Source organism: Periophthalmus magnuspinnatus, chromosome 21 (assembly GCF_009829125.3).
Source record: "Periophthalmus magnuspinnatus isolate fPerMag1 chromosome 21, fPerMag1.2.pri, whole genome shotgun sequence".
NCBI lineage: Eukaryota > Metazoa > Chordata > Actinopteri > Gobiiformes > Gobiidae > Periophthalmus > Periophthalmus magnuspinnatus.
Window position 1 is genome coordinate 6,222,621 of NC_047146.1, and position 22,158 is coordinate 6,244,778.

The 22,158-nt window shown below is 40.8% G+C and overlaps 1 protein-coding gene across 1 annotated transcript in view; it reads left to right on the plus strand.

Annotated features, from left to right (window-relative positions):
* mao (monoamine oxidase) overlaps positions 1-22,158 on the plus strand; it is a 36,361-nt gene that overhangs the window by 9,222 nt on the left and 4,981 nt on the right. The window contains exons 2-11 of the mRNA XM_033987368.2: positions 8,011-8,105; positions 8,374-8,511; positions 14,095-14,199; positions 14,263-14,354; positions 14,893-15,034; positions 18,525-18,674; positions 19,733-19,892; positions 19,976-20,072; positions 21,445-21,498; positions 21,578-21,635. Of these exons, the coding sequence (XP_033843259.1) occupies positions 8,011-8,105; positions 8,374-8,511; positions 14,095-14,199; positions 14,263-14,354; positions 14,893-15,034; positions 18,525-18,674; positions 19,733-19,892; positions 19,976-20,072; positions 21,445-21,498; positions 21,578-21,635 (1,091 nt within the window). The remainder of the gene's footprint in view (positions 1-8,010; positions 8,106-8,373; positions 8,512-14,094; positions 14,200-14,262; positions 14,355-14,892; positions 15,035-18,524; positions 18,675-19,732; positions 19,893-19,975; positions 20,073-21,444; positions 21,499-21,577; positions 21,636-22,158) is intronic.

Genomic DNA, 22,158 nt, shown 5'->3' on the forward strand with positions numbered 1-22,158 from the left:
TGGCCAAATGAACGAACTTTACAGGAGTTTCAGAGATGGATTACTGTTGTGCACCGAGATGTTCACATTAATAAGTTTAGAAGAAGAAAACCTGAGCCTTTTCCCAGATTCACAAAGCTCCAGATCGATGATTTCTGCAGCTAAACGAGCCAGACTTAGTTATGAATGTATTTTTACATCTTTTTTTTTTATTTGAAAGATTCAGCCATTGTTTCATAACTATTCAAAACTGTATTTTCATTCTCATTATAGTCTACGGATTAGAGAGAGGAATTTGAAGAGGAACGACCCAAAAGGCTTTTTGCTTAACTAAAGCTGAATCACTGTTTTTTGTGTTTATTGCATTGACATGAATTGGCTAATTTAACCTACACCTGCACATTCACACTCTCCTTGAGCAAGACACTTGACCCCCCTCGCCCTCAGTGTCTGTGTTGAATGTGTGTGTGTGGTTCCTCTTTAAGTGCCTTGAAGATGGAAAAGCACTGTATAAAAATCATATCCAGACAGCTGCATGTTTTAAAGAAGACGACCTGTAGTTTTTATTTAACTCCAGATCGTGATAAATGGCCCTAAACTGTCTGCTCTTGTGTATTTACCTTTTACATAATCGGTGCTTTTGCCAGATCCATGATGAAAATGTAATATTGTCGTAACGTAAACGGCACGGACGAGAGCGGAGCATCTGCACGCACGGTTTACATGTTTCACTGAAGGTTTGTTTGGTCAGAGATAATGAATGTCAAATTAGCAGTCCATAAACAGAGCCACAGAGATTTAGCAGAAGCCCTGTCCGCACAAATACACTTAGTTCTGCCAAACAGCTTTGCCCGGTCGCCATGGTAACCCCCCCCCCCTCCTCCTTCCCCGTCTCCGCTAATTTTCTCACAGCGAGGATGAAACGAAGTGCCCGACGTGAGGTGGCCATTCAGGTGTAGCTGCTTCTTTAGAGCCACGCTGCAAACTGAGTCATTTCACCAAACGTGCTACCGCGCTAACGTCGTACAACCGTCTCAAAATATCTCACATTGGTCTGTAATTTAGGTCATGTGGAGCCCCCAGGAGCTGTGGAGGGGAGAGGGGGGGCAGGCAGCAGAGGGGAAAACAAACACTAAACACATTACCGCGGAAAGGTTATTTGAATTCACAGCGGCCGACAGAACGGCGTTTTAGGGTTTAAGGACTCGTCAAACTGATAAATGGTGTTTGGACGGAGTTTTGATGCGATAGTTTAGCCACAACAGACGCCACTTTTGTCAGGTACTTTTGAGAAACTTTCAAGTAATAGCCAGCCAAAAGAATACTCAAGTAAAAGTATTGAAGTACCTCTTTAAAAATGTACTTGAAGAGTAAAAAGGACAAGTATTTTACGCAGATTTTGAGTCTTGTAAAGATTCAAATGAGGTGATTTTGATAAAGATTTGAGCAAAATTGTGATCAACAGACACAATTGAATCAGTTTTTTTTTTTCCTGTTTTTGTTTTGTTAAAAATGATAAATAAAAACCCCAGGATCATGTAGAGCGGGTTAATACGAACATTTAAGACCAAAATGATGAGTCTGACAGCAGCAGTTACAGAGAGAGGAGACAGTTTTTCAATAGAAAGTGAATTGGAGCCAGAAGTCTTTCATGATCACTTCCTGTTTGGAACGTGGCAGCTAGCAGGTTAGCTATGTCCATTTATATAAACAGTTTGTGTCGCATTATAATCTATTAGGCAGAGAGTTTGAAGAGGAACGGCCCTAAATACATAAAAATAAACCCTCAGCCTTTTCAGCAGGTCTCAGACAATAAGTACTTTTTACTCCTGTTCAAAAATGTAGTGGAGTAGAAAGTACCGATACTGCTCTCAAATGTAGTAAAGTAAAAGGTATCCACTATAAAATGTACTTGAAGTACAGATACCTAAAATGTCAAGTTCCACCGTTGCTGTGTAATGTTAATGTAGAATGAAGTAAAAGTAGTACTGTGCTTAAGTAAACTACAGATACCTAAATATTCTAATTAAGTACATTTTATAGTGGATACTTTAGTACATTTGAGAGCAGTATCTGTACTTTCTACTCCACTACATGTTTGAACTGGACTGAAAAGTAAAAATAACTTTTCATATGATTTGAGGGGTTATTTTTTTACCATGTTTCCTTCATCCTTAAAGTTTTCGAGTTCAAGCTTCGACTTTGAGCAAAAGTAAAATAAATACAGAAGAAAAAATAAATGTATTCGTATTGTTACTATGACCAAAATGTTTCATTTTGAATCAGTCACTACATTTAAATATTTAAGTACCTGTTTAACAAATTAACAACCCTTGTGTGAAATACATTTTAAAGTGTAAAAGTACATGTTTTCATGTGATACTTTTTACCTCTATATCTATACTTTTACTTACTTTACTTACTTACTTTACAAAATCACCCATCACTGATGGTGATTAAGAAAAAAAAAAATCTTGATGTCCGTAGCTACACAGCGCCTCCTTCAGGTCATGTGCTGCTCTCACACATGGGTTGGTCTGGAGTCCTGCCTCATGTTCTGGAAGGATCTCATTATTTCTGTTTTAAGTTCACTCTCTGTCATCCTCTCAGATAAATGGACAATATTCCCTAATTGGTCCATTTTGTAGATGAAAGCAGGTTGCTAACAGGAGGCCTGTGTGGCTCTGGGCATAAACACAGGCTCTTTGTTTCCAGGGACAGTCTGACCTTTGAGAGGAGACAGGTAATGGCATGAATTTAACAGCAACATTTGTTTGGACTTTGAACTAATGCTCTCACTAATTCTACCGCTGCAGGAGCTTTGTGCCATTGCAAGATAGAGCTAGTTCTGTCTGCATAAACGTAAGAGGCCAGTGCAGTGCAGAGACTGTATATGTAAAGGGGCGTGGCTAACCTGCTAGACGCCGCGTTTCAAACAGGAAGTGATCATCGGCACTCTGGCTCCAATTCACTTTATATTAGAAAACTGTGGCTCCTCTCTGTACCTGCTGCTGTCAGACTCATCATTTTGGTCTTAAATGTTCGTATTAACCCGCTCTCCACGATCCTGGGGTTTTTATTTCACTATTGTGTCTGTAAATCAAAATATGAACATTAATAACAGACAAATCAGGCGCCTTCTTTCCTCGAGATCGCTCCTGCTAATGTTAGCAACAGGTTTGATTAACAACCTTGCTAAGCACCCGCTCCCTGCCCAAACAGTGGTGTGGGTGGAAAGGGGCGTTACCTTCAACAGCCTCGCTCCTGATTGGCTCTTTGGTTGCTATGATCCTCAGTCAGAATTTCAAATATGGAATTCTGCTCCAAATTCGCTGCTATACCTGCTCTGGCCTCGATGAGCTTCATTTGACTGGAGCTGAACGCTGTGGGTGACGTCACTCAGTTATACTAATACTCTGAAACATACTCATTCAAACCAACTTTTTTGCTCTTCTGGGGGGGTAATGCCTCTTTTTGTGTTCTAAAATGTATTTTGGCATGTGTTTTTAAAGTCTGTTGTCCCAATAAACATTTACATTTGGCGAGAATTTCATTAGTTACAATTGACCATCAGGCCTTTTACTCATCAGAACACACTTCTCCAAAACTTTACAAAGATCTGGTCTGAGTCTGGTCACTGGTGAATGTCCCTGTTCGCAATTGGACGTGATTGACAAGTGGATTGGCCAATCAGAGAAAAGCATGATACATCCTTATTGGGGGGAAAAAAAGGAAAAAAATCTCACAGCCAAAGTGTTAATCTGAGGTGAAGAAATGTGAAACGAAGGCGCAAACAAAATTACATGTGTCACTGAAATAAACGGATCTGACTGGACGATCATGTGTGACCGGGCTTGAGACACATCAGAAGGCTTGGGACCAGACTATCAATCTGTACAAAAAAAAAAAACACAGATCAGTCTGGATTAGCCAGGCTAGCCCTTTACTGAAAGGCCTGGGATTCTAGTTTAAGCAGGACACTGGAAATGGAAACATCTCAATTCTGTTTTATTCTATTGTTTTCTTTTATTTTGTGGTGATAAGATGTACCAAGACATACAGGACATAACATGGTTTATTTGTAGTATTATTATTATTATTATTATTATTATTATGGTGCTTCACAAATGATTTCTTATAGTCAAGTATTCGAGTTTTGTTTGAGACTTTTGGGGTTATGTTTCAGTAACTCTATCCAGTCTGCAGGATTCTCTCAATGTCAGACAGAAGGTGGAGTAAAGCTACACAAACTGTCTGAAACGATCAAAACGTTCCTAACATCTGTAGAGCTTAAGAGGATTTGAGACGAGAGGCTAAAAAGATGAGGATGAGGTTAGAGGGGAAGTGGAGCGAAGGCTACGAAAACATTTACACAGATGTTTGAGCTTTGGCTTTGAGCGAGAACGCTGCGTCGGAGTCGTTTTCTGCGGTGCCACTAGAGCTATAAAGCAGCTAAGAATTTGAATTATGATTAAAAACCCATCTGAACAAATGAAATAAGAAAATGCATGTTTATTTTCTGCACTAAAGTAACTTGCGTCAAAACGAGAGTAAAACGACAGTGTCAATAGGCTCTGCACAACAGCACCTGGCAGCCTCACTGTGAGCGTCACCACTTCCTGTCCAGTTTTATCTCTGTTCATTTTGGCGTAACTTCGCAAAAACCTCCATAAATATTTAAAGATGAGGCAGTGGACAGTGACTTTAACATGTTGCCAGAGACACGCACCTTTTTAAGATGAAATAAATTAGCTAAAAACTTCACCAAAGCACACTTCTACTTTCAGAAAGACGGATGTTTTGTGCAGGTATTTAGTTCTGATGTTGTTCTTTTTAATTTATGCATTTCTTTATTTAATTTTCTTTCATTGTTCTATATTTCAAAAACATAAGGGTTTAAAAAAAAAGATGTTTGTGTCAATGCTAATGCTAATTTTGGGGCATAATATTAAAACAACGCGACAAACTTAAGTATTGATTGTCTTTTTTTTTTAATGAATGTGCATTTTAATAGGTTGTATGTTTTTGTGTCAATGCTAACTGTGGGGAAGCTGGCCCGAGTGAAGAAGTCCCATTAGACACATTTATTACCCGTGCAGTGGTACACCGTGGACACACAAAAATAATACATGTGTACCAAAATTAACAGTGCTCAACAAAAAACTAAGCAACCAAACTTAAGCAACTGAAACAAAAGCCACGTGTACCCTGGCTACACAGGTGTTCTCCATCTGTCTAATTGGCCAGACTAAAATACTTCCCTGTACCGGAAGCCCCACCCCTGGTCTACTCCATCTCTTGTCCAGGGGGCGGTGGGAGTAACATAAGCCTATATTGCATATAAACATCTCTCGGGCCCGAGTCCCTTTACCCAAAAGTGTTTTAACTAAACAAACTATAAACACTTAATTCATGAAACGAAAATACACAAGACATTAACACAAAGAAATAAACAAACTTAAGCCAGTTTTTCCCTCCACATGGTCCGGCCCACGACCCCACTCAAGCCTATAAAATGGCCGACATAGGCCACGCCCCCTCTTTGTCTGGACCATGTGGAGATGCAGGTAAGATGATTATTGAACTGAACTGAATAGACACATTTAACTAAATAAAATATATTTAACTAACAAATGTGTGATTTACTGATTGCAACTAAACAAAATAGAACTATCCCGGGTTTGTTTTGTTGAGTATTGAAGTTATAGAAAATTGAAGTTATAGAAAATGAACAAAGATGTGCAAAACCAAATCATAGTACTATTAAAAGGGACAAAGGCCCACTTTGTCACACTAACGCTAAGGCTAATTTTGAGGCATAATAAATATTCAGATAACATCACAAACTGAAATAATTGACATAAAAACAATCGGTTAGTCTTTACTTTAATTAATACAAGTTTTAATGGGTTTATTTTATATTTGACTGTAACTGACGACTGAAACCTTGACATAAACTTGTCGGCAAAGCAAACAAAGTGTCACATACAAAAGCGGTTACATAAACAGACTCAAGAACTACAAAAGGAGTCGACACAGAGCTACACACAACATATCACATCATTAAAATATGAATAATAATTATATATTTGTCTCTTGTTTCTGTCATTTCCCCGGGAGTTGTACTTGTATGTATTATAAGACATAACGTGGCTTTACTTATCCATATGCTACGTGCTAATCTGCAGCGTGTGTGTGTTTAGATGTGTGTGTGTGTTTAGATGCGTGTGTGTGTTCATGGTTAAGTGCATTTACGCTGTGTCTTATTGCATTAAAGTTATGGCTGCCCCAGGTCACACTATGCGACGGTAGTGTCCGTTCACGTGATCAGGTCAGGAGATACCAATCCGTTTGGGGAATAGTGCAGTGCTTGATCTACTTCTGTGAATCTTTTCAACCCGCAGCTCAGTGACATTTGAAAATACATTAATAAAAATTGCTTGGAATTCCTCTAATAAAAAGATTCTGAATTGTAATCCATATTCCCATGTGTTTTTTTTTATAAGCTGTGTTCTATTGAGGTCTTATATTACACAAAACTGACTCTTATGAGCGTTAAATCATGTTCTAATGCTGTTACCTCCTCAAAAACAGACCTGGAGTTGTGTTTTGTTTCATTCACACGTTCTCCAAAGCTCAAAATGCTCCGTTCCACCTTGTGATGTCATGAAGTGGTAGTTTTCAAGTTAACGGCTCCTTTTACCTTAGCACAGTTTGGGCTGAAATGATTCTAGTGAAGGTGTGTGGAGTTTAAAAAAACACTTCCTGTATCACCACTTCATGACATCACAAGGTGGAACGGAGTGTTTTCAGTTTGAGAGAAGAACTCAGCCTAAATATACAGAGTTTGTGTGTTAAACGTGTGTGAATGAAACAAAAAAAACACAACTGCGGGTCTGTGTGTGACGAAACATTAGAACAGATCAGAAAACCTCATAATAGGGGGATTTTTTAAGCAAATTTACCCATAATGCTTTGTGTGTAGATTTGCAGCACACAGGCCACTCTTTGCTCAAGTGCGTCCTCAGTCTACAATGCAGAAGAGACAGTTTTTAAGCAACACATTAATCTCTTCATGGGTTTGATTAAAATCTTATCCGACTGAAGTGTTGTAAAAGTGACCCTTTAAACTCCATTGTGTTTAAACTTTGCCCTGTGTATCTGCAGACACATTATTACAGCAGCAGTAAAAACGTGCGTGGCTTCTGCAGGTGGACGTTTCCTCTGCACTACTGGGCCATTTTTGGTCATTTTGCGGCTATATGATCAGATTTAAGCCGTAAAAGGTTGAATTAATAACATTTATGACTCATTACAGATGCAAACTAACGACTAAAGTGTTTTGTTCTGCTGTTTTATTTATTCCAGCTCATGATTTTTTTTTTTAACAATATTGTAGATTTAGAACACACACTCACTTAGTCCACTTCTTTATACAGTCTGACGTCACCCACAGCGTCGCTTCCTATTTGGAACACGACGGCTAGCGGGTTGGCTACGTCTATTTATGTATACGGTCTATGGTTTATAATAGTTTTTGTGTTTTAAATCTGCTCTCGGGTTTTTGTGTCAGTGGCGTAAATGAGTTTCAGTATTATCGTTTATCGTTTATATTTACTTCAGCGATATATCGAACCTCTAAATGTGTTCTGGTGACAGGCCTTTGACATTTGAGCAGGTAGAAGGCCACGTAATAAACTTGAAGTAGTTAGTTCTAATATCTATAGTGTTATTCAATGTGAAAACTACCACTTTATGACATCACAAGGTGGAACAGAGCATTTTGAGGTTTGGAGATGTACAGACTAATAAAAGTGTTACTCAAACGTGTGTGAATGAAACAAAACACAACTTCAGATCCATTTTTGAGGAGGTAACAGCATTAGAACATGACTTAAAGCTCACAAGAGTCAATTTTGTGTAATATAGAACCTTTAGTTATTGTGAAAGTGATAAAAATCCACCTCAATATTATCGTTCATCATGTTATTTTCAGAATAAATATATCGTCCTGGTTTTGCCTGTGTGCAGGGCTGAGTGCAGCGAAGCTGTTGAAAACCAGTGGACTGAACCCTGTGGTGCTGGAAGCCCGGGATCGCGTTGGGGGGCGGACCTTCACAGTACAGGTGTGATGTACAAGCCCCTCCCCCACCCTACCAACCCATCTGTATTTTTTTCTTTTTTTTTTTTTTTTTGTGGGTTTTTATGGGGGTTATTCTATTTTTATTTTTGTATTTGATTTAATTTATTTATTTAGTTTTATTTAATTTATTTATTTTTATTTTATTTTATTTTGTTTTATTATTTTTATTTATTTTAACATCACCCAGCAATATGTAACTTTTACAAAGCAGTGTCATAACAGAACAGTTTTTTTTTGTTTTTTTTTGACAGAATAAGCAGGCAAAGTGGGTTGATTTGGGCGGGGCTTACATCGGCCCAACTCAGAACCGGATCCTGCGATTGGCCAAAGAGTACGGCGTGCAAACCTACAAAGTGAACGAGAGGGAGAACCTGGTGCACTACATCAATGTAAGTACCGACCATAGACTGTGTATGTAAAAGGACGTAGCTAACCCGCTAGCCGCCACGTTCCAAACAGGAAGTGATCATGGGCGCACTTCCGGCTCCATTGACTCTGGTTTCAATTCACTTTACATTAGAAAACTGTGGTCCATCTCTCTGTCACTGCTGTTTTGTGTCTGTAAATCAAGATGTGAACATTAATACCAGACAAATCAGGCGCCTTCTTTCCCCGAGGTGGCTCCCGCTAGCGTTGGCAACAGGTCTGATTGACAACGTTGCTAAACCAGCGGTGCAGGCGAGAAGGGGCGTTACCTTCATCAGTCTCGCTCCGGATTGGCTCGCGGTCGGAATTCCTAATATGGAACGCGGCTCTAAATTCACCGCTATAACTGCTCTAGCCTCGATGAGCTTCATTTGACACTCCCATAGTCCACTTCTTTATACCGTCTACGGCACCGACACGCCTTTGTTTGGTCTGTTAGCATAGCGCAAACGTTCAAATATGTTTTAAGTTAATCGCATAATCCTCAAAGCTTTTACTCGACGTTGAGAACTAGACATTCGGTTGTTGATCTTATGGAAAATGAATAAGTTGCCCTTACAAAAACACACAGAGCCAAGCCAACAGCAAACCCTCTTGAGTATTAGCTTCTGATGATGCTAATCGTTGCCTGGGGGATTCCTATAATTCAGAATTTGATTAGTTGAAAGCAGAGGAAAAATGGTCTGGACACAAACAGAGATAGGTCCTTTGACTGGATCTTATTAGTGTAGATGTATCCTCTCTTCTTAAAACAGCTGATTTCATTTGTGGCCTATCCCTATTCTCAAGATTCTATTGGCTCTGTTAAGTGCTCAGACCCGTCGACAGAAATTTCAGGGCCCTGCGCAGGAAGCCTCACATGCAACAATTAAAAAGAGGGTTCAGTCCTGGTGCCCTGAAACCCCGGTGGTGTGGGAGAGCAGGCCCGTTTGTCCGCCCCTGTCGACTCCCCTGTAAGTGCTTAATAAATAGAATGTGTGTATATATAAATGGTCATAGCTAACGTGCTAGCTGTTACGTTCCAAATAGGACGTGATCATGGGCATGGTGGGTTTATAGTATGTAGTATAGTAGTTTATAGTAAAAAAGGGTCTAGCGATGTCCCTGGAGAGTCGTACGATTAAACACATTTACGATAAAAGGCAGATTATTCATTAAAGACATTGGCTCCACTCTGGTCTTTGATGTCTCTGCGTGAAGTAGGTCAAGTCGGTCTGTGGCATTTCACACACACACATCGCTGAAATAAACCGTGGACCTGTAGACGTGACAGCCCGGGCTCGTGTCTGTATCCATAGGAGCACCTGTGCGGGTGTCTCCTTGGCGACTATCTCCGTCAGATCCACTCGGCGGCTAACGTGGCTTACTCCGGCTTATTGGCGCGTTTCCATGGCAACGGGGTCCATCACTACCAGACCCCAAATAACAGGGGGACACGATGCAGAAGGGCGACTTTATGACTTAACAGCTTAAAATGCAGCGGAGTTGAGGCTACGTGGAGAAGCTAGTGGTGTTTTTTTTTGTTTTGTTTTTTTTTTAAACTAGCTTAGCATTTATAATTTATGAAGATGCTGCAGAGATGATACGGCTTAGGCTCTATTTCTGCAGTGCGGCGAATAGAACGAAACATTAACAAATACAGTTGGACTTTAGAAACCTTTCAGATCCACTTTCACTCACTTCATGATGAATTTAAACACATCACTGTAAACTCTGAAAAAGTAAGTTGGCCATCGTTGTCTCTCAGAAGAACAACACTGTATAAATGTGTATAAATGTATTTATGGGACTACGAAGACGGACTGACTCAATATAATACTTGTGTCGTCTTGTGTTCTACATGCTAAGAGTTCAAAGTTCAACAAACAAGATCTACTTACAGGCAAAAAAAGGCTGTTCCTTAAATGAACACCTGATGGAGACACATGGACTTCAGGCTACTACTCACAGCTTTAGGTGTAGCTTTCTGACAGATCCCCGGTCCGCTCAGGCTGCACCTCCCCTCAGGCTCAGGCTGCACCTCCCCTCAGGCTCAGGCTGCACCTCCCCTCAGGCTCAGGCTGCACCTCCCCTCAGGCTCAGGCTGCACCTCCCCTCAGGCTCAGGCTGCACCTCCTCTGAGTTTGACCGTCTCTTGGATTCACTGAGGCAGCAGATTATTATGGGCCTTAAACATCACAAGTGCAGTATTTCGATCAACAAGATCATGTCATTTGAATGTGTTTAATTTAAAATACGCATTTGTTGGGACATAATAATCTGCATAGTTTCTAATTTCATAGTTTCTAAGTCTTTTCGTCCCTGTCTCTTAGCTCTTAGAGCACAGTGTACTGGAACTTTAGGTCAAACGGATGAGATATAATTGAACTGTGTCCACTGTCTGATTTATATAAGACCAGCTGTTTATCCCATGTCCAGAGAAGTGTTTTGGCCTGTACGATTATGCACCATCATAAAGAGCTGCCTGTCCCTGTCAGAGCATCGCCTTGACCTAAGCTGTGTCAGTGTCATTACATACAGCATATTTATACCACACAGATAAGAAATACATATACATCAATTTAGACCCATTAAACAATCAGACAGTGGACACAGTTCAGTTATATCTTATACATTTGACCTCGAGATCCACGGCATCATGGTCTAAGAGTTAAGAGACTTTCATATAGACTGAGTTTGCAGACGTCTTATTCCTACAAATGAGGTCTACATGATCCTGATGTTTTTATTTCACCATTGTGTCTGTAAATCAAGATATGAACATTAATAACAGACAAATTTCCCCTAGGGACCTTTTTAAGCAATAATTGTACTTCAACAAAAGAGCTAGTGAATGTCATACTGTGGAATATTTCAGGCAAAGCAATAACACCATGGTGACCACAGGTGGCAGCTCCTCCACCAGAACAGTTACACAGAGCAGCCAACAGACTTGCATAGTTTATATACAGTTATAGGAGTAAAAGTAACTCAACAGGTGTGCTGATGTGAATGCTAAACTTAATTACACAATCATAAGAGCTATGTGGCTAATCAGCTTTTCTATGGAGATAGTAATCCAAAAGGACAGTGCTGGTTTCTCTTATCAGCAAACTGCTGGCTAACACAGCTGCAGCTCTCAGCTCTGCATTTATTAACACTGTAGTCACTTTAACCTTATGGACGGGACGGACATGAAGCACTTTTCCTGTAGACCTCGTCATCGTCTTCTCCACAGTTGGCGTGTGTGTTTCCATATTTGTGTCACATAACTACTTAAACGAAAGGGGATGAAGGAAGAAAGCCAAGAGTCTGAAACATAAAGTGAAAAGGGTTTAATGAGTTTCGCACAAGTGAAGTGAACAATGAGGCAACAAACTACAGAAAGGATGTTTTGTGTTTGTGTATCGAGTATCCTCTTCAGGTCAGCATAGCGTCATCTTCATGAGCTTCCACGTATCGGCAGAGCCACAGGAACTCACAGCTCTGTCCTTGACTTCGTTTAATAACATGTGAACACCAGTAAAATGCAGACACATAATAACTTTAAACTTGTATTTACCGTTAGAGATGCACCACAGACTGCAACGCTGTCAATCAAACCTGTTGCTAACGCTAGCGGGAGCAACTTTAACTTTAACTTTAGGCGCCTGATTTGTCTGTTATTGATGTTCTTATCGTGAGTTACGTAAAAAAACACCAGGATCATGTAGAGCAGGTTAATACGAACATTTTAAGACCAAAATTATGAGTCTGACAGCAGCAGATACAAAGAGTGTGTCCAGTTTTTCAATGTAAAGTGAATTAGAGCCAGAGTCGATGGAGCCGGAAGCGCGCACATGATCACTTCCTATTCAGAATGTGGCGGCTAGCAGGTTATTTTCATACTAATATCCGTATCTGTCAACAAAACCTTATTTCTTCCACGCTTTCCTGAGGTTTTGGAGACTCACTAGAAGAACTATCTGTATAAAACGTGCATTATCTTAGCATGTGTGCGTTTTTAGCCTAAGCCCCTCGTAGGCCTCTCCAGTATTCTGAGGTAACGTGAGCTCTGGACTTTCTCCTCGGAGGCTGCAGATATTGTTAGCTGATGTGGAAACAGATGCTAGCCGCCCCGCCCCTCCCCTCTGCCTCTGCCGCGCTGCATTCACTTCACCGGGGTCGCCATGGAGACAGACCTGTTGTGCACCGGCCAGCTCAGAGCGACAGCAGCCACAGCACGCCCCTGTGTTTTTATAGTAGTTACTCCAGCAGCAGGTACAGGGTCCTCAGATATTTAACACTGGCATATAGGCACCGAGCGTTTTGAAATGCAGATCACTAGTTTAGTTGGAAGTTTTTGTCATGGGTTGTGATGTGAGTAAATGTCTTTCGCGGTTGCAAACGAGGGAGCAGAGTAAAGAATAGTGTGAGGATGCTGAGGACTATATCATCTTTGTACATTTGGAGATCCATGGTTCATTAAATTTGTCAGGCGTGTGTAATCTGAGCTGAACTGTCTTATATCCATCAAAAAGGTGCGATATGTGCATAGACTCTATATATAAATGGACACAGCTAACCCGCTAGCCGCCGCCGCGTTCAATGACTCTGGCTCCAATTCGCTTTACGTCAGGCTCGTCATTTGGTCTTAAAATGTACGTATTAACCCGCTCTACACGATCCTGGTGTTTTTTATTTCACTATTATGTCCATAAATCAAGATATGAACATTAATAACAGACGAATCAGGAGCCTTCTTTCCCCGAGGTTGCTTCCACTAGCGTTAGCAACAGGTTTGATTGCGAAGCGCCTGCTCCCTGCTAAACCAGCGGTGCGGGCGCGAAGGGACGTTACCTTCAACAGCCTCGCTCTGGATTGGCTCTTCAGTTGCTATGATACACTTAGACCACTTCTTTATACAGTGGTCCCTCAATATATCGTGGTTCATCTTTCGCGGTCTCACTGTTTGGCGGATTTTTTTGTGTGCAATTTTTGTTTTTTAGTGTATGAACGTGCATTGTGTTCTGCGTCCTGATTGGCTGTTGGACTGTAGACCATTGTGTTCTGCGTCCTGATTGGCTGTTGGACTGTAGACCATTGTGTCGTGCGTCCTGATTGGCTGTTGGACTGTAGACCATTGTCCATCAGTCTCCTCCGTGCCGTGTCTCCTGTCCAGTACAGAATGTGTTCAGACAAATTTACATAAACGTTGGATCGCGGTGTGACTCTGAAGTGCTGTATGTTTGCAATTTGTTTTCTCCCCGGCAAAACCCACAATGTCGATGAAACGTTCTGCACCGACAAAGACGCCTACGAAGCTTTGAACTTTGAGAGAGTTTAAACGAGAGAGAAATGTGAGAAAATGTTAACGCCTGTGTGAGAAAAGTGTATAAAGTGTGTGGTGAGGGGTTTTACAGCAAAAAACATAGAATAATTGTAAAAAATAAAGCTGATACTTCACGGATTTCACCTATTGCGGGTTATTTTTAGAACGTAACGCCCGCGATAAACGAGGGGACACTGTATATTCTGTGGGTCTTACACAAAGTGACTAATATCTAATGTTCTGTTTTTACTTACAGGGAAAATCTCACGCGTTCAAAGGCCCCTTCCCTCCCACATGGAATCCATTTGTTTATATGGACCTCAACAGCTTCTTTCGGACAATGGATGAAATGGGCAAAGAGGTAAACGACTGCGATAAGGTAAAATATCTCCCAACTCTAAAGGCTTTTTGTTTGTTTGTTTAGATTCCCAGAGAGGCCCCATGGAGAGCCCCACACGCCGAGGAGTGGGATCATATGACTATGCAACAACTCATAGAAAAGATATGCTGGACCAGGTACAGAGCAGGAGATTTATGTAGAACTGTGTATGAAACAGACTGTATATATAAATGGACATAGCTAACCTGCTAGCCGTCGCGTTCCAAACTGTGGCCCGTCTCTCTCAAACTGCTGCTGTTAGACTTGTAGAGTGGGTTAATACGAACATTTTAAGACCAAAATTACATGATCCTAGTATTTTTATTTCGCTATTGTGTCCATAACTCAAGATATGAACATTAATAACAGACAAATCAGGCGCCTTCTTTCCCAGAGGTTGCTCCCGCTAGCGCTAGCAACAGGTTTGATCCCAGCTTTTTGTTGTAATACAAGAGGTTAATCTCATAGAAATCACCAGGTTCAACATTTGTGCATTTACCTTTTGGCTATTTCATGACAAAATACAACGTAATCAATCGGGGAATATTGGCTCTCGCGCCCCCGTCTGGGAGTATGACGTCATCACAGTCTAGAGTCTGAAAAACACTAATTAAACGGGTAAAGGAAAAAAACACTTAAAATAACCTGTAGTCTGTGTAACTGTTTTGATTCCAGTGCCGTCCGCCGCTTCGCCAAACTGTTCGTGAATGTGAACGTGACGTCGGAGCCTCACGAGGTGTCGGCGCTCTGGTTCCTCTGGTACGTGCGGCAGTGTGGAGGGACCATGAGGATCTTCTCCACCACCAACGGGGGACAGGTGAAATCTGCTGATACTTTGCGGCGATATCGTGCCGGGGGGAGTTCTATGTGTATGCCTTTTGGAGGAATGTGCAACAGTTACCATGACGACACAATGCACACATTAGCGAAAACTGACGAAAAAAGTTTTAAGATGGTCTGAAAGCTTAAGAAAGAATACGAAATTGATTTAAACGGCACATTTTCAGGAGCCTGTGATCAATCCGAGCTCATGGTCCTTTTTTAGGAGTTTGATTTTACATAAAAAGGTGACAGCGACTAACTGAAAAACTGTTGGCTAACGCTAGCTAGCTTGTGACTGTAATGTTAATTGAGAGGAACTTATTTAACCGCACAAATCGGCTCCCATGTTGTAGTTTCAGCTAAATCAGTTTTTTTATGGTCAGATTGTGTTAAAATAAAGCTCAGATTGAAGCCTAACTTGAGTGACATTTTCAGACAGAGCAGTGCCTACAGTTGCAAAGTATCAGAACTACCGTATATTATAGGCTCAGTTACTTCAAAAACTATTTGAAAGCAATGTATGAAGACTGTAGTTATGGGTACTATTAATGGCAGTATGAAAATTGGCATCAGCAGCAGTAGGTACGATGCAGCAATGAGATATTTTAGTAATAAGTGTTTTTATACATTTAAATTTCATGTTGGTTGATTCTTTTTTCAGACCAAGGTTTAGTTTGTTTTCAACAGCTTCGACTGCTCACTAGTAGATTTAAGCAGGTTTTGGCGCGGTCTTCCTATTGGTGAAGGCAGGACGACAGCTCCATCTGCAGTCCGACGTCTTCAGGACATTATCCCAAGTGTGTGGGAGTAAAAACGCTCCCTCGTCCCAGTTTATCGTTTTAAAAGAGAGAACCACATTATGGACTGGGACGGAGCAAACGTCATCGGGGCAGAGGAAAACAAACCATCACTGGATTAAGGAGGCGATCGGAATACAGAAATGTTCCCACGGGACTTTAAACCAGGACGAGGGGGCTTCTTTACTCTCACACACTTGGGATACTGTCCTGAGGAAGTCGGACTGCAGATGGCGCTGTCGTCCTGCCTCCACCGGTAGGAAAACGGAGCCAAAACCCGTTTAAATCAGCTGACTGGACACAACACAGCAACATCACGTGACCACTCTGAGGCGCTAGTGAGCAGAACAAACTGTCAAAGAAAACAAACTAAAAAAAATCTATTAAAATAAATTATTTAAAGACCAGATAAACCTCATTAGACTAGTATTTTTATATAGTTTAAGTGATTTTGTAATAAAAAAAATCTGTTAGTTTTGTTTCTTCCATCAGATGTTTATGTTGATGGTTTATATTTCTTTATTTCAAGGTTAGGTTAAACATTAGCTACTCTCTGACAACTGCAGTGTAATTTTAAGACTGACAATAGCCGTTTTCTGGGAGGCCTGGAAAAGCTCAGTAATATCTTTCTCTTGTTGCCATGGCCACAGTTGTCAATTCGTCAGCATCTCCTTTTTATCGTATGTGTCAGACGCGCCGCATAAGTGATTTTCGGGCTTTCAGGGATCTTTTCTGGTGTCACGGTACGACGCTTTGGTGGAGGAAACAAAAACGACACAAAAGCCAAACATGGTCTTACGCTGCCAGGACCAATTGTGTAATTTTGCACACACTGGTGGACAAATGGGTCCAAATGTCACGGAGGAATGCATGCAATATGGTTTTGATTTGGAGAAGAGAGGAAACAGAGACAGAAGAGAGATGGGAGCTGACGCTAACCATATGTAAAAGGTCACTGTCCATTTAAGTCAGTGTTTCACCACTTTGACAGAGCTCCATGTGTCTGCAGTGGATTCGATCATAAATAATCTGAACTGGATCAAACGGCTACACATGTATTCTTTTTCTAGACAAATGTTTAGTTAATTTTCATCCGTGACCGTTTGCACCGCTCATTAACGCCTCAGAGTGGTCACGTGGTGTTACTGTGACGTGTCCGGTCGGCTGATTTAAACAAGTTTGGGCGCCGTCTTCCTACCGGTGGAGGCAGGACGTCGGCGCCATCTGCAGTCCCGCTTCTTCAGGACAGTATCCCGAGGTGTGAGGGAGTAAAAAGGCCCCCTCTTCCCGCTTCAACGTCCCGTGTAATCCAGCAACGATGTTTGTTTTCCTGTCCCAATGATTTTTTGCTCCTTTTTATAATCCGTTTCTCTCTTTTTAAATTACCGATTTGAGTTGCTCCTGTTCTGCTTTGTGTTTTGTTGCTCGTGTGCATGTCTTATCTGTCCCATGATCTTTTTTCCATGTACCGGATGCCCTCCCTGTTTCTCCCATGTACGTTTTATCACAAGACATCCAGGTTATTTCATATATGACGTTACATTTGTGCTCCGGTTCTATTTTATCCTTTGGGTGGTTTGAGTTTTCTGTTTGGTTTTATATTGTCTAAACCTGTTTTTAAATCAGCCGACCGGACACGTCACAGCAATTGATACTTCGCAGTGACATCACATCATCGCTGGGGGTGTTCTACGTGTATCTTTATGGTGGAATGTTCAGCAGTTACCATGGTGACACAATGCACACATTAGCAAACGCTGTCGAAACGTTATAAGATGGTCTGAAATCTGAAAAAAAAACCTACAAAATTGATTTAAACTGCAGATTTTCAGGTCTGCGATCAATCCGAGCAGTCATGGTCCTGTTTAGGAGTTTGATTTTCAACCAAAAAGGTGAGAGTGACTGAAAAACTGTTGGCTAATGCTAGCTAGCTTGTGACTGATTGTAGGCTGTGTGTGAGAGACTTGTTTAACAGCACTAATCAGCTCACCTGTTGTATGTATGTATGTATTTATTTATTTATTTATTTATTTATTTATTTATTTATTTATTTAAAAGGGACAATGCACATTAATAAACACCAGTAAAAAGTGCACGTTTAGGGACTGCGAATGTAAATTAGCTGTGGAGCTAACTTCGGCACATTTACACATCTAAAACGAGACAAGAGACACAAACAACAATCAAACAACTCCACAGATCACAAAAAATTCACTCTCCATACAGTCTAAGTGTCTATTTATAAAGTGCGTATGTGGCCAAAGTGCTGTAGTGTTCTCATAAATAAGTTAATTTAGTTTAAAGCCAGTTCAGTCCAGATGTGTCAGTCGTCTCCTGCCGCTCGGAGACGACAAAGACACTGGAGTTTACAGAGCGTCCTCATGTCCTAAAACATTCATACATTATATAACATTCATTGTAGTTACTTAACTTTGGATGGGCCTGGCACCTCTACAGACCTGACTCAGAAAGTTCCTCGTTTGCGTTTATATAGAACATAAAGGTTATCTTTGGTGTGCAGGTTTCAAATTCAAAATGACCTGTATTGTTGGCTTCATGGGATTCAGAAAGTTCTGGGGGTGTGTCTTTTGTCAAAAGTACAAACATGTGAGAAGTGATTTCCCATCCCTCTGACTGAGGCCACGTGCCAAAGATAAATCATCATAACGTTTTGTTTCTTTGCTGCAGGAGAGGAAGTTCCAAGGCGGCTCCGGTCAGATCAGCGAGGGCATGGCCAAAGAGCTGGGAGACCGGGTCAAACTGCAGTCCGCTGTGTACAAGATCGACCAGAGCGGGGACACGGTGGTGGTGGAGACTGTGGACAAGCAGATCTACAAGGCGAGTCCCACGAGACATTACACTGTGTTTAAATAGCACATTTTATTACGAGATGAACAAAGCCAGGAGCAAATGTGAATAAAAACGCTTAAAATAAATAAAAAATAATTAATAAACATCACACACAACCAACCACACAGCTCACACGTTGTTAAAATCCGGTGATTAAAGACGTGACTTAAAAAAAAAAGCTACAATCTGCAAGTTTATTAGATTTTTTTTTTTTCACCAGTAGATGGCAGATGTGAAACCTGTTCCTCCTCACCTTCCCTGGCTCCTCCCTCATCCCCTCACCTGTGCTCTCCGGTCGTTTTTTTTTTTTCTGTCAGACCAAAGCTGGCACACTGTCAGACAGCAGTAATGTAGATGTCCTCTAGTGGTGATACGTGAGAATACAACAAGGATGAGTTGGCCAATCAAAGAAATGGTTCGAGATTGGAGTTAAAGATGCCATTTTTGTTTGGAAAGACAATCCATCTTTGAAGAGGAATGGGTTATCTTTATTTTTAAGTCCAGACCTAAATCTAAACAAGGAAAACAGTAGTGCTAGCCAGTATGCTAATAGCCAGTATGCTAATAGGTGTGAGAGCTTCCATTAGGGCCATTGCCAAAGACGAAGTTTCAATCTGTCAACTGGACAAATCGTCGTAGGAGTGAAGACGTTTTTGCTGCTCATCCAAGCCGCTTCTTCAGTTCTGAGGGCCCTCTTCCATTAGGCGCGTGAATGATTATGCAAAATATGTTAGCTAGGTCTATTGAACGTTGAAGTGCGAGCCGTAAACAAACAGGTGTGTTAGCTTTTTGGTGTAGTTTAAATGGATATTAGGCAGTGTCCAGCAGCAATCTGACCAGAACTGGACGAGCAGCCAAACGTCTTCTCTAAAACTTGTGTTCAGTTGACAGAATTTAATTTTTTTTTGCTTTAAAAACTCCAAATATATCATCGCAGCAAATATTAAACACAGCTTAATGTACTGCTATAGTGCCATCTGCTGGTCACACGGTCAACCGCTCTCACACACAGTCACTAATGAGACGTTTCTTCTGCATTTGTCCAGGCCAAATATGTGATAATAGCCACCCCACCGGGATTAAACCTAAAAATCCACTTCAACCCCGAGCTGCCGCCTTTGAGGAACCAGCTCATCCACCGCGTTCCCATGGGGTCGGTCATCAAGTGCATGGTCTACTACAAGGACAACTTCTGGAGGAAAAAAGGTACTCCGGAAATTTGGCTGGAGTTGAAAGGCGAGCTCAGGATTAGAATTCCTCTTGTGTGAACTTCTGGTGCGTGTCATTAGGGTATTGTGGGAGTATGGTGATCGAGGACGAGGGGTCTCCCATCGGCCTGACCCTCGACGACACAAAGCCTGATGGGACGGTTCCTGCCATTATGGGGTCAGTAAAGGCGTCCAGTAACAATGGTGTTTGGGTTATGAGGATAATCAGAGGTTCAAAAGTTCCTTGCAGTTTAAATACAATGTAAACAGTGGTGGGTGGTATCTGTATTTTACTCAAGTACATTTTGCAGTGAGTACTTTTTACTTGTAGTGAAAAAATACTTACTCTCAAATGTAGTGAAGTACATTACATTTGAATCTCTAAGACCTAAAAATTTGTGAGAAATACTTTAGTTTTTACTCTTTAAATACATTTTTAAACGGGTACTTGAGTAAAAGTATCACATGAAAAAATTAAAAGTATTCAAGTATTTTTTTGCTTTGACTTTTACTTAAAGGTGCACTATGCAACTTTTCTGGTACAGCGTCCGTCACCTGCTTGTTCACATAAAGATGTTATTGCTTTGCCAGGCGTGTTCCACATTATGGCTTTAAATATTTCAATTTCCGTGGAAACAAGCAATCAGGTCAAGTTACAGGTCAGATCAGTGGAAAGGCGACCCCGGCTCACGGTGAAAATGCATGTTTTCTGTTGTAATATTGAGCAGTAGTCAAACCTGTAAGTGAATCAATGCAAATTAGATGTGTTTAATGCCATACTGTGGAACATTCAAGGCAAAGCAATTTCGTGAAGACAAACGGGAAAAGTTACAGTGTAGCTTTAAGTCATAGAATTGAGTACTTGTTCCACCACTGAATGTAGGTGAAACAGAAACGTCTACACAGTAGGCAAATCATTTTGGTTTTAGAGCGTTCTACTTAGAAGAAAACACTGAAACAATTTCTCCAAATTATATTTTATTATCTGATTGACTTTATCTAAAAATACAGCTTGTAAGTCTTTGAAGGTCAGTAAATGGCCTTTTAAAATATAAAAAAAAAAACGCCCAGCCCTTACTCCTGGCAACACAAAAATGATTATTGTTTTATCACGTTAATAGTTAGGGCTTGTGCTTCAATGCTTTGAGCTTTGAACCGAGATAACAGATAAAAGATTTCACTACAGGGTTAGATCAGGTCAGACTGTCGTAAAACACTGGAGAGGTAGTGAGTGGTTAAGGTGTGCGTGTCTTAAGGTGCGTGTGTGTTAGCGAGTGACAAAGAGAGTAATGATGTTTTCTTCTGTAAAAGTCCAAAACACTAAATCTAAAATGTGAAAGAGCCAATACAGTTTAAACACAAATATAAAAGTCTATAGGTACAAACCAAATATTGCTCAGTTTTGGACTGTTTATATAAATGGACATGACTAACCTGCCAGCTGAATAAAATGATGCTTTTGTGTGTCCATGTTTAAGCAGTGAACGTTTGTTGTTACCCTTTAAACAATTAACTATTTCACCATTACTTTTTTTCCTTGTTCCCCTCAGATTCATCCTGGCGAGTAAATGCAGAAAGCTGTGCAACCTGACCAAAGAGGAGAGGTAGTACAAACACCGCCACCTACTGGACCTTTCAGGCTCCTGCACACGTTTAATCCAAAATGTTGTGTGTGGATTTTAGGCTGAAGAGGATCTGTGAGATTTACTCTAAAGTTCTGGGCACAGACGAGGCCCTGCATGTGAGTCATTTCATATGGACCCTTTAAATCCCCTTTTCTCCACAAAGAGCCCACATGACACTGTTTTCTGATCTGTGTTTTTAATGTTTCCTCATCACAAACAGACTTGGAGTTGTGTTTGTTTCACTCACACATGTTTAACACACAAACCCTGCAGATTTATCGCTACAGAACTAAAGGTAAAAGGAGCTGTTAACTTAAACTATCACTTCATGACATCACAAGGTGGAGCGGGGCATTCTAAGCTTTGGAGATGTTACAGACTAATAATAAAGTGTAACTCAAACATGTGTGAATGAAACAAAACACAACTCCAGGTCTGTTTATGACGAAGTAACGACATTATAACACGACTTAAAGCTCACAGGAGTCAGCTTTGTTTAATATAGGACCAGGTTAGACTCCTCATTTTACTAAAACACAGTTAAGATCAATACGTTTTAACATTTTACAAATTTTTTAGGTTTGAAATTTCACTTCCTGGTTGGAAATCATGACATCACACTAGTTCCATATAACTGTT